Below are 13,530 nucleotides of genomic sequence, written 5' to 3'. Positions count from 1 at the left end.
AAGTAGGATAGGTAAACCACGAAAGCCCGTCGCATCGGCAGCCACTGCGACTGGTTGCCGCGACACGCGGATTACACGACGACGTCGCCGGTCGCTGCGTCCCTGAGCAGGTCTCTAGAAACCGGAGCTGGCTCGCGATCTTCTCAAAAATGACCGGCGCTAAATATAGGCCCGGGGCAAGACGCGCGGGCGGCATGGCGGGGCGCGGCCGCGGGCTCTTCCCGCGATGTGCTACGCCAGAGCCGCCCCGGTCGCCGCGGACTCCACATTCCAACGTCGCTGTGCTGCCGGTTGAGAAACCAGTGACTGAGTGACCGTCTTCTTCCCGTGCGACGTAAGTGCAGTGACCAGTGCGAGTGCAACCTCTGTGCTTTTGGACTTGCAGTGGTAGTTACGGAAGTTGAAGATGAGATTTTATCTGTGAGATAGGTGGTCTATAAATACGCGCGCGCGGTGTGCCAAATCCGGGCGGTTGCGCGGGCGCCGCGGAAATAGCAGCGCCTTGTATAGTGCGGGATTATGTTACCGGCCACGTAACTCCCGTAAGGGCTGCAACACCGTCGGGCCAGCGGGGATATGTGAACATCATCGAAAACCTTAAAATACACAATATTACATTTTGTTGACCACATTCACACTCTCCTCACAGTTACTTACTTTGAACGTTCATACAAAACTTTTAGACTGATAAAATCGTAAAATGTATTTACTCTTAAGGTTCAGATACACGTTGGAATACACAATTAAAGAATAGACAAGTTTTCAAAAGATTTTTGAAATTTATTTTTTATTTTAACTACGGATAAAAATATTTATGAAACTCCATATTTTGATACCTACTGAGTGGATACACCTATCGACAGATTAATACTAAACAAATAATTTCGCGCTTGTTACATCATCAACATGCTTCACCGAACTTCGTCTTACACAAACACCGGATTCATTATCCAAAAATAAGGAAGGTCATAGAGACCGACTTTGTATTCAGGTGATATGAAGCAACTTTAGTTCTAGTTCTACAAACATACGAAAGTAGTACGGAGAGAAGAAAAACAAAGCAAAGAATATTTAAGAAGATAGATAAATGTATAACGAATAAATCAAAATTTAACGAATTAATGGGACTAAAGGCAAACTGAAACGTGTTCGTGTTGAAATTAAATGTTTAAGTTGGCTAATAAATCTACAGATAAATAAAGTGGTCCATTGAAAATCTAAGTAGAATCTAAAAAAAAATCGTAAATTAACGCTTTTTTTTTCAATTGATGGATTTCTAGCGAGTTAAAACATAAATATTCGAAAGTTAAAAAAGAGTTTGTTGAAAGTTACATAAAAATTAATTGTTGTAAGACCATTTCAAATGGATATAGACTGTATCAACTGGACTTTCACGATTGTTGATCCAGAAAGTATTTGAGTAGGACTAAAATAAATAATTCCCAGATTTGACTATTATTATACCAGTTAATGCAAAATGTTTGTTAAGTAGGTAGGACTTCTTAAGGTAGGAGTCTTAATTAAACTTAACTTAGAACAACTTAGTATTGCAACACTTTCACTCAAATACAAAATCCGTTGAGTCTGTACACGCGTGCCGATCCTTACATAGTAAGCCTCTGTCTAAATTCAAGGCTCAACGAAATTCGAATACTGGGCAACATTAAGTCGGATGCGGCATCCAATTTTACACCTTTCTTTGAATCAGTGCCAGCTTGTTGCGAGGTACGTCCCACAAGAGATATCGGGCTAAATAAATCACCTCATAAACAATAAGCACATTTCCATGTCACGTTCACTGCACCTACGCGAATTTTTCAACATCTGGCAAACGTATTTGGCTGTGTAAAATGATGCTTTCGACGTTTTAATCGCTAACGAAAGATGTGTGAAACTGCATAATACATTTATGCCAATTGTTTACTTATCTACTTATGACATGAAAATGATGAAATACAGAAATACGAATTCATTGTTGGGTACAATGACCTAATAAAAATTTAAGAATTCGTTGCATAATTACCAAGTGTTACAAACACCCTATATATCAAACTGCAATAAAAGTTAACTCCTTCAAAAGTAACAAAATACAAACGCCACATATTTGTTAAATCCGAACAAAAGTGTATTTACGATGTTAAATAAAAAGGACTATTAATTAACAATTGGCAACTAGATTAATCACTCGATTGGCCCGAATGTAAACAAAGTTGGTTGATACAAAAGTCAAAATGGATATAAATAAGAAAACACGTCTATATATAAGACACTCAACCATTTCTATAACAGACGCCACCAAAACCGCGGACAGTTATCATCGTAGGAGATTGGGTTAATTCAATACATTTTCTTTTGCAGACTAACAAACCAACAACATGTCTGACGAGGAAGAATACTCGTAAGTACAATTCTATATTAAAACCGAACTACAACTTTCAAATACGCTATTTACACAAAGCTGTCAACACAAACCATATTCTATTTTATTATTTTCGTCTATATCTTACATATACGAGTCCACTCCCAAGTGTTAATTTACCTTTATGTGCTAACATTTCGCCGACCCTGTCTTGTATATTCTGTCAACCCTCTTTGACCCCTGAGTGTCCTTACTGGTATACGATTAACGGTTTACGATCACCCGTCCAATGTAGTTTTGTGTTAAACCCTCATCTCTATTACAGTGGGTCTGAGGAGGAGGAAGTAGAAGAAGTCCCGGAGACGTAAGTACATCATTACGGCACCAATCGTCTTTCTCAAAATTTAGCTCAACTTAGAAACTGGTTTGGTTTTTGAACACTGCAGCTTATCTGGGGCTGTTACAAACTTTGCCTTGGCAAAACTATCATTTTAAAAATTCTATTAGAGTAAACTGTACATGCTATTAGACCATCAGAGTGAGATTTTTTGAACAAAGTGTGAAGGATTGAGACATTGCAGTTTTCCCGTTCAAAGGCTCCAATTCTTGGGCTTATTGCACGCCCTCACCGAACCCTATTATCTCTTTTGTTGCAGGAAGTAAGTGGCGTGCTACCCGGCACACACACTCACTTCGCTCACTAGGCTAAGTGTAGAGCGTCCCTAACGCTTTTAGTGCTTAAGTCGTCGCTTCTCTTGCTTTCAGACCCTCACCAATCGATAGGTGCAGCTTTATCGCAAAATACGCTTATCTAACATCGTATTCTCGCTCTTAACAATGTAGGGTCGATGTATCTGACTCTATATTAAAGATCAGTCCATATTCATAAGCGTAAGTAAAACTGATCTTCATGTAATTTTGTGAATGAATAATGGTGTGACTGACTTTGGTTGTACTTCAGTTTTCATGTTTTAACACATATAGGGAGTGGGGCACAGTGGATGTTTTTATTTGGTGAGTATTACTGACAAAGGTTTTCGAATTTAATTGTAAAACAATTAATAAGTACACAGTGTAAGGGGGGAGTTTATTTAGGTTTATAAATTAAAGAAATAATATCTACACAACTTTAAAGATAAAAAGCATAACTTGAGCAATACTGGCGTATTGTTTCCGAAATAGGGAAATAATAAACTGTACCATTTTGAAATTTTACAAAATGTTCTGTAACATTATCGAAGAGTATAAATTATTTCAACCCGAATATGTACATAAGCCAAAAGGAACATCAACTAGCAAATTAGGTATCACAGTGTAACAAAAAATACTAACGGTTCTTCTAGAACGTGATTAAAAAAGCTCGTTTTATTATGATTCAACAAAAAATAAATAATAATAATAATAATATGTTTATTTCTCCACAAAAACACGTTCAGAAGGTTCTCAGTAATTTAAGAAACATTAACAGATTTTGTAGGAGCTGGGGCCTGTTAAAGGCTTAACTACATTACAAAAATATGTACATGAACCGCCTTTGACACTGCGGCCGGTCATTACCTGTACACACCAAGTTGAGGCCTAGTAACCTTTGGCAGACGAAACGATAAACTAATATAGGTGCCCTGCGTTCCTCACCTATCGGATTGACCTGCTCAGTTTTACAACTACTAGGCTGTTTAAATGCACAAGGGGAAAGGTCACTGCAGGGTTTAAAGCGGCATATATAAAGGCATCAAAAGTGTTGCCATTATAGAGACTATCGGAATTGCGCTGGCTGCAGAGTATTAGTAATTATTCTACGAGAGACTTCTAGTGTGCTTTCGTAAATCCTCCTTCAAATTTTGTAGGGATACGTCGTAAATCCAGTAACAGCGGTGTTTTTCTTGCAACACCTGTGTTGTATAGTTATTATAATATTTTGACAATTTCTTTTATCTTTCTCACTTCTATCAACATTACGAGTACATTTATTTCGTCCAAATTTCCGTCCTTACAGTCGTTTACATGGCCTTTGTATATTATTGAATAGACAAATAATTTAACATTTGATCCATTGCACCCCAATCGTAACTAATCCACTATGTCCTAATAAATATTTTAAATCTAATCTGAATTTTAAAAAAAGGCATTTGTCACTAAAACTATACTGTTTAGATATTAGATTACTTACAACATGCGCCAACAAGACAAAACGAATCATGAGAAATACTTTTAAAAATCAATAAGAAAAACATTTTGGTACTTGTGTACTTTTTCAAGAGACGACTGCAGCGCATTCTTGAGTGCCTAGAGCTCAACTAGCAAGCAGGGGAATAAATAACCCAAAATTATTTAATTTCAGGCTACCCGTGTGTGTTTATAACGCTACTATTAGCAATATTGCTTTCGATCTGTTCATAAATATTCTATTTATTTGTCGCTATACGAATCATGTTTTAATTATGAATTTATTTCTTTTTCATCGATGCTGCCGCCGATGTGTGTAGACCTGCTCCTAAACAAGAGTAAGTAAAATTTCAAATGGAATACAATTTACGCTTAGCTTTCCGACAATATTTTGGTGGCATAAGCTGTGATTGGCATCTTGATTAACATTATCTAGAATACGATTAACTGAGGTTTCAAAATTCTAAATTTAAATCGCTTATAATGCAGAGTTTGTGTTGTGGATGTGCGAATAATCATCACATCAGCTTACGTCTATGGAACTTGCCTTAGAAGTAGTTCAAGTATGTATATGATAAGCGAAGTAGAGGCTGACTGTTGTTTTCTGTTTCTAGGGGTAGACCGTCGATCGTGTAAGTTGCACCGCTGTTCGTGGTGTCACTAACTGTGATCCTCTCATTAACCCATATGGTGCGGGCACACGGCTTTCCAACTCATTCCTCAAATTCCGAATTTATCGCACCAGATGACTGCTTGGTAAACTAATAACCGAGCATCGTCGTCGGTTGCTATTTTTAACGGTAGTTACGCGTTCTATTTTCGAAACTGTACTCCGCTGCGCCCGCGCCGCTCCGAAAAGAACCAAGATATCGGTCAGCGGGCGACTACATGTCATTCCGCGTTCCTATTCCTGATTTTTTGCTTGAGAGGAATGGCATGATATCAACGCATGATTATTTACCAATTATATTATTGTGGCCGTCCGTACATCATATGCACAGTAATTACATCATTAAGTAAAACCAACAGCAATATAGAACATGACAAGAAACCCTATCCATTTAACGCTAAAATATTTTTCCTACACGATACAGGTCAAGTATACAAAGCTAAACTTAGCTATAGTAACAGAAAATACAATTTTAACAGCGCTGATAAATAATATAATGTGCGTTTACCATAAAAATACTAGATTACTTTAACAAAATGTACAGAGTCACTTGTCTAAGTCCCTGCTTGTACGCTGCTGAAAAAGCGTACCAGCAGACAGTACATTTATTAACGAAAATAATACAACATCAGACAACATATAATAAACAATAGAAACAATCACCGTAACAGAAACAATATAGCCTCTGTATGTTTAACCGTTATAACAACGGTTGTCTAACATTAACAAAAATATTCTTTGAGATTCAACAATAACTGATGAGCTTATGTTTGCAGGGGCGAGGGAGATCCAGAATTCATCAAGGTAAGTTAATTTCGACTCGAAAACAATAATACTCAAGACGTTTTTGCGTTATTTATCTACAGTTCATCAACTATAATTGCAAATATTCATTTATCCATTAGGTTAAACGCAGACTTGCACCTGGACAGCAAACCCTGGGTCCGATTCTTAGTGATATTCTTGATCTTTTGTGTTCTAAACTTACTTCTTACTTACTAAACCTCTAAACTCTATTAAACTCTCGTACAAACTTATAAATTTCTGTGTCTGTATGTATTGCAGCGTCAAGACCAGAAGCGGTCGGACTTGGACGAGCAGCTGAAGGAATACATCAACGAATGGCGCAAACAGAGAGCCAAGGAGGAGGAGGAGCTCAAACGCCTCAAGGAGAAGCAGGCTAAGCGTAAGGTATGGTAGTTCACCAATAACATCTTCTTGTTCTACTACTAAGGGTAAAAGTTATATCATAGGTATTACTTAAACGAAGTCACTTATAATGGAAATTTTTGTCACCATCTATTTGCGAGTGTCAGAGAACCATCGAAAACGGAAACAAATTTTAGGTATATGAAAAGAATAATATTTTGATTATTGGGCACTGGCAGACTCTAAATTATTACTGGACTTGTAACATACTGTTGTAGGTTTTTTTAGATTTTGTTTGTGAGGAAAAATCGGAAACTAGTAGAAATTACAGCGTTACACTTATCAGCTTTCCTTTACTGGTGCTGTCTCTACGGGGATGTAGTGACGAGGTAAAAAAATTACATTTATATATGTGTAGGTATCTCGCGCTGAAGAAGAAAAGCGTCTTGCCCAGAAGAAGAAGGAGGAAGAGGAGAGGAGAATCCGCGAAATTGAGGAAAAGAAACAGCGTGACATCGAGGAGAAGAGGCAACGGCTTGAGGAAGCAGAAAAGAAGCGCCAGGCTATGCTTCAGGCGATGAAGGAATCCAGCAAGACGGGACCCAACTTCACCATTCAGAAGAAGAGTGACAACGTGAGTATGTGGAACAACATAAGGGCATAAACGAAAAAGTATCTACAAACAGACGAAAATAATATACATTTTCTTCTGGTTTTGTAAGACAAGATTACCAAAGCGCCTGAATTTAATACAATGATATATAAATAATATATAATATAGAATAAATAACACTGCGTCATCGTATTAAATACTACATTGATTAATGTTTCTTTATTATTCAGTTCGGCCTCAGCAATGCTCAACTAGAGCGTAACAAGACCAAGGAACAGCTGGAGGAGGAGAAGAAGATCTCTCTGTCAATCCGCATCAAGCCCCTTAACATCGAGAACTTGGGAGTGGAGAAACTGCGAGCGAAAGCACAAGAGCTCTGGGAGTGCATCGTTAAACTCGAGACCGAGAAATACGATCTCGAGGAGAGGCAAAAGAGACAGGACTATGACGTGAGTATTACTCACATAAGTAGGTACGCATCTTGCTAATGATATCCGTGCTTCTGCTTTGTAGTCCACACTAAAAGCTACATTAGTGAGTCACTTATATTACTTTCTTGCTCCCACAGAATCCATAATTATTTTCTTGATTTGACTAATATGATGTTTTGTCAACAGTTAAAAGAACTTAAAGAAAGACAAAAGCAGCAGCTGAGACACAAGGCCCTCAAAAAGGGCTTGGACCCTGAAGCACTCACAGGCAAGCACCCGGTAAGTCTGATTCAACATAAATAACATATTCGTGATCATATTCATATAAGCGATGACAATATAAATTAATGTATGTATATTTTCAGCCCAAGATCCAGGTAGCGTCCAAGTACGAGCGGCGTGTAGACACACGGTCGTACGACGACAAAAAGAAACTATTCGAGGGTGTAAGTATTTTAGAAACTGTACGTACACGACCGCGATGGTGTTTTATGGAAAACTTGAAAGTATAAAATTTGCAAGATGACAAACGGCATATTTTGATTGAATCGCATACATCTACAAGAAAGTAAAAAGGGAAATGGCACTGAATAATTGTAAGAGAAACATAAACTCTATACGAACCTTAATGCAAATAAATAAAATGCACACTTAAATACAGGGCTTGGACACTGCATTGGCCGAGCTTATGGATAAGATGTGGAATGATAGAATGACAGACTTCATGAACCGCACGAAAAGTAAGCCGTACCGAGAGTAAACGTGTGTGACGACATTTTGTTTCCTTACGACGCATGTCATCACGGCATGGTTAAACCTCGATCCTTGTACAAACCACTGCTAGAGATACTTCTTGCTGGCGAAAAAAAATGACCAACCATTATTTTTTTTTTATACTAAATGGCACAGTAAACATGCTGTTTTACCTAAGATTTGGGCTTTCGGTATTTTTTAATCTATTTATCAAAATGTTCATAAATCATCAAACAAATGTCGTTTTTATTCTTTCGTCATCAAAGTACTCTTTAGCAGCGGAAAAGAGCCACGTACTATCCAAGCTCGAATCCCGGTTATATATGTATCCACTGTACCTACACCTATACCATGTATTGACCCCTGTGTTCCATCCTAGGATCTAGAGAAACTGAACAAGGACTTCCTCGAGAAGATGTGGGCTGAGAAGGATACCCAGTTTAAGGGCAGGCAAGCAGGTAAGCTCATAAAATTGGTGCAAATCGAGGAATCTTTATTTTAAACGGATTAATTTCTAATTTATGAGAAAGAACATTTTTATTCCAGATTTTGTATTAAAATGGCATAGGTGGCTTTTGGACTTAATAACTTAAGGGTATAAGCCGTTGTAGCCTCATGTTTTGATCTATCGCTTCTTAAGCAGAGGGCGAGTGTTCGAGTCCGAGCATTCACCTCTGAGTTTTAAAATTTATGTGTGGAATTTAATTCGAAATTTACCATGAGCTTTTAAGTGAAAAAAAAAACATCTTAAGGTAACCAACATACATCTGAGAAGCAATTTTATGATACGTGTGAAGTTCCCAGTCCCATCTCATTGTGAGAGGAGGCCTATGTCCAGCATTGGAACTATATATAGGCTAACTATAATTATTATTAATGGTGTGTAGATAGTTTTGTATTTTCTAGCTAAAATTCTATACTACGTAAGAGTATTTGATGTGATTTTTTTTATATACTTCTGTTAATAACGAATCCATTTTAAAACACTCCTTTTTACATCAAAACCATTTACTTGTGTTCTCCCTGTGGTTATAACTGAAAAATGGTATTTGTGTATACAAAACGTGACTTTGTATATCGTTAGTATGAATTGTGAATTTGACTTCACACGATTTTTTGAGGTTACTTTTTTAGCATGTTTACAACCACATACTGCGGTTGCAGGAAGAGTTTGTTTGATGATAATAAAGATATAAAATATTTCTAAGATAAATAGAATTTTGTAAATTCGTATAGTCATTACCTTTACTGTTTGTTAAGTACAATAGAACCTAAGTTTTAAATTCTTGAGGACTGGAAATATCAAAGGACTTTACTTCACTGAGGAAATTGAAGTAAGTCCTTAGGGAAAATACCGTCTAAAAAGCATAATGCCTAGCCAAATTTCAATAGTCACTTCTGTGGCTGACGAAGTTCGTTCGTTTAAAATAATAAATGACTAACTTTTATCCTTGCGAAAATGGCTCGCCTAATGAAATGACTGTAATAATAGCAAAACTGCCGAAATGGTACGGCGAGCGGCCCGGCAAGAAGAAGGGCGACCCCGAGTCCCCTGAAGGCGAGGAGGAGCTTAAGGCCGAGCCCGAGGATGAGGAACCTGCCTTCGAACCCGAGCCCGAGGAAGAAGAGGAGGTCGTAGAGGAGGAAGAGGAGGAAGAGGAAGAGGAGGAAGAAGAGGAAGAGGAGGAAGAGGAATAAGTAAGCACTTCCAAGCAAATTTTCAAACCTTACATTTGGGTAGAAATGTCAAATAAATCAAATCCATAGCCTCATTTTTCGAAGTTTCTCTACAATTATATTAACAGACGTTTAAACTGTTGAAATATTGAATAAAAGTGCGAATGCTTTTGGCTTTAACATAACGTACATATCGATTAAACAGTTACTAGGGAAATTACAACATTATCACAGCTTACGAGAAAAATGTGTTCTAATTGACAGCCAGCAATGAAAAATAATTAGATATTAAATACAAACTTTAATAAGACCTGATCACGTTCATGATTTGAATATGGACCGAGAAGGAGGAGGAGGTCGTCAACGAGAAGTAGAAATAACTGTGCTAGATAGATACATATATCACTAATTTCAGGATGACTTAGTAGATTTGTGGTGATTGTTAAGAATGACAAATAAAAGTAGATCAAGACGTACAATTACTATTTTAAATCTCACATGGTACATGACCCACAATCTTGTGATTGACATTAACAGCCATAGCGAGCTCGCGCGAAACCGTGCGAGCACTTGTGAGCTTGCGCGAGATGTTGTGTTTCCGTTACTGAGTTATTAAATACTGTATGTAGGTAGTAATGCGCTTCAATGTTACATCAACAAATATTTCAATTCTCGCCTCGCACATCCTCGTCTAGCCAGATCACTTCCACCGAAAATGTACTAGGAGAAATTGAAATTGTCACACAAATTTCAATTCTCATCTCGTTTCGCCTCGCCGGTGGAAAAGCACCATTAGAGTAGTACTCTAAAGTAGTATTTATTTATAAATTAGTGCAGAGAACATCTCTATGCTGTTGGCACTATATCTACCATTACATAATTAGAATCGTGAAGTAGAATCGTATTGATCTATTTATTATCAAAAACAAATGTTAGATAAAACGACGTGCCAAATTAGGAAGCCATACCACTAATTACCGTTTGTCAACGAAACATATTTGGCATCAGACATACACGTGGTTCAATATTGGCAATCGATAGGTGAAAGACCACGCAGTCTTGGTTACAGTGTAATATTGTTTTTAAAACATTAAGCAGAAGTTTGTATGCTCCTGGTTTCTTTATCTCGTATCAGATTTAGACATGTGAGAAAGAGACAACATTAACATACCTGAGAATGTTATTTCATGGAACAAAAGTTGTGGTTTATGATGTTAGTAATTTACTCCAACGAGGATGTCGGTATTTTACAAATAATCCTGTACATCCCGTAACTCAAAATTCTGGAATTGAAAAAACACGATTTGAAAATTTAAAAAAGATACTTAATGAGACCAATAATGTATGTATTCTCGTTTATAAATGGATAATTGAGTATTATGAATAAATAAAATTACGTATTTCATTTTTATATTCAAATTGTCTTTTCTCAAATCCACAATTTTGGATTATGACAGCATTTTAGTTTCATGTGCGATATGTGCTAGTAATATAGCTGCGTTATCTTATACTAAGTATGAAAAACATGTAATTTAGACGCTGTTAAAATAAATTATGTGTATTGGATACTCGTTTCAGATCAGACACCACCACTACGTTGGAAAGAGAGCGCCACGCCGCCTGCACGCGCGCGGATGTACTGTTTTATAACCAATCCATTGACTAATTATAATTTATTTTTATTATTTATACGATACATATGCATCACTAGTTACGGAACATGGACTGTAATCGTCGGCACACCATGACGACGCAATAAACTAATTTATTTCATACATTTCTGGATTTTTAATTTATTTGCAAGCTATATTTTTGGCAGCTTTTTTTACTTCATTCTCCCATGTTACAGTTATAAAACTAAGAGCATTTAATCAACCGGAGGCGCCACGGGTTCTTTCAGAGATTTCTAAAACCAAAACGTCCTGCCACTTTTGCGGAGGACGAGGCAAGCACACAAACAACATCATAATTACTAATGCATTTCTTGGTCATGCCGCTACACTACGAAATTAGGTAACACTAGCGTGACTTTACGCACACAGTCTCTTACACATAGGGACGTCATAAAAAAAACAGTTTGACCGCCCCGGTCTTATGCCTTTGACAGAGGGGTTAGCCTGCCGATGGCGCCTCCGGTTGGATATAAGACGTAGCGAAATGTGTTGTTATAATTTTGGACAGAAAAGTTTCCAATTAATCTGAAATAATTTTAGTCAGAATTTAAACTTTTATTATTATTTTTTTGTAACACATCTTTTTCTAGCTAGTCTCATTCTCAGCGTTTTGTTATCTCTAAATATGACTACACCAAAAGTTCCCAAACTTATTTGTTACGTAGACCACGTGTAGTTTTTTCTGTTTTGATACACTTCCTACCTTTCTTATACAGAATGTTTAGAAATTCATTAACTTGAAATGTGTATTTGATAGCTGACGGACACGGTGCTGCTCATAACTGTAAAGTGAAAAAATTAAAATACATAGCAAGGTACTTTTATTTGTTGGGTTTATTATTCCATTTATCGATCTGCCTAAATAGTATCTACTCTTGTAGACATCCATTTCGCTGCCATGGATCCCGTGCAGATTTTTTCGTAGCAGTAGAGTCCTTGTGAAAGAGTTCGTCCAGGGTAGTACTGTAACCGTACCTATTTCTGCCAAGCAGTAATGTTAGCATTACTGTGTTCCAGTTTTGAAGGGTAAGGGTGCTGTTGAAATTACAGGCACACGGGACTTGTGAATTTATGTCTCAGGGTGACGGGCGCAGTGGCAGTGCCCCTCAGATCTTTGTGATTTAAAACTCTGAGTGGCGCTGATCTGTTATAGATAGGCATGTAGCTTAAAATCAGACGCACGACCTGTTCGTCCCATCACTTAATATTATAAAAAAAAGATTGGAGTCGACTCCTGTGGGTCCGTCTAAAACACTTTGGGAATCATCGGACTATATACTCTATTATACCTTATATAAAATAATAATAAAAAGCACTCAAATTTGTTATCAAACAAGGTTATAATATGTAATTAGCTAACGACAATGACAACGAAAATAATTCTCGTTGTAATTGTTAATACAAAGATCGAACACTCAGGAAAAAATTCCTTCGTTCCGGCCGGATTCAAACCGACGTCTTCTAGCTTACTGTGCCAGACGCTATACCAACTAAGCCACGGAACGAACCAGCGGACCGAATGAATTTTTCTATGTGCTTGCGTCGTACCTTTGTATTTGGTTTTTTCAACCACTTTTTAGTGGTAGCGCCATCTATGAGAAATCTAAGAAAGTTTTATCACCCAGTTAGATATCTTTACAGTTACCAGCCCTGGCGAGAAATGTCGCTATTCACTGTATTTTAAATTTTAATTGAATTGATATTCAATTATTTTTTGTGAAATTATTCCACTAGTTTGTTATAATTATATATTATATTAATACAAAGATCGAACACTCAGAAAAAAATTCCTTCGATCCGGCCGGATAATAATTATAACAAACTAGTGGATTAATTTCACAAAAAATAATTGAATATCAATTCAATTAAAATTTATAATTCTATATATAATTCTATTATAACAGAACTTGTTATTAAATTTTGATATCTATTTTTTGATTCGCCAGGTATGGTACCGAATATCTTTCAGTGTCTTAATACTGGGCTGCCTCCAGAGTTGGTTCATAAATCAAAATATATTTCAAAGTAAATAACTTGTA

General features: G+C 37.0%; 1 protein-coding gene across 8 annotated transcripts; it reads left to right on the top strand.

The window, feature by feature from the left end:
• The first annotated feature begins 213 nt into the window (after positions 1-213).
• Positions 214-11,512, top strand: LOC113235162 (troponin T, skeletal muscle). Of its 8 annotated transcripts, none has more exons than XM_026470763.1 (14): positions 214-334; positions 2,359-2,398; positions 2,685-2,723; positions 4,846-4,863; positions 5,140-5,157; positions 5,972-5,999; positions 6,261-6,386; positions 6,763-6,978; positions 7,188-7,406; positions 7,575-7,667; positions 7,754-7,834; positions 8,521-8,599; positions 9,634-9,839; positions 11,397-11,512. In XM_026470763.1, exons 2-13 carry the CDS (start codon positions 2,376-2,378, stop codon positions 9,837-9,839), a joined length of 1,146 nt encoding a protein of 381 aa, XP_026326548.1. In that variant the 5' UTR covers positions 214-334; positions 2,359-2,375; the 3' UTR covers positions 11,397-11,512. The 8 variants fall into 8 exon arrangements, with proteins under 8 accessions (XP_026326548.1, XP_026326549.1, XP_026326552.1 ...); XM_026470764.1 differs by lacking the exon at positions 8,521-8,599 and adding an exon at positions 8,050-8,128; XM_026470767.1 differs by lacking the exon at positions 2,685-2,723.
• Positions 11,513-13,530: the final 2,018 nt, after the last annotated feature.

This window comes from Hyposmocoma kahamanoa, unplaced genomic scaffold (genome assembly GCF_003589595.1).
Source record: "Hyposmocoma kahamanoa isolate Upper Pololo Valley unplaced genomic scaffold, ASM358959v1 87, whole genome shotgun sequence".
Lineage (NCBI taxonomy): Eukaryota > Metazoa > Arthropoda > Insecta > Lepidoptera > Cosmopterigidae > Hyposmocoma > Hyposmocoma kahamanoa.
Note: the sequence above shows the minus strand (reverse complement) of the source record. Positions and strands in the feature narration are given on the sequence as shown.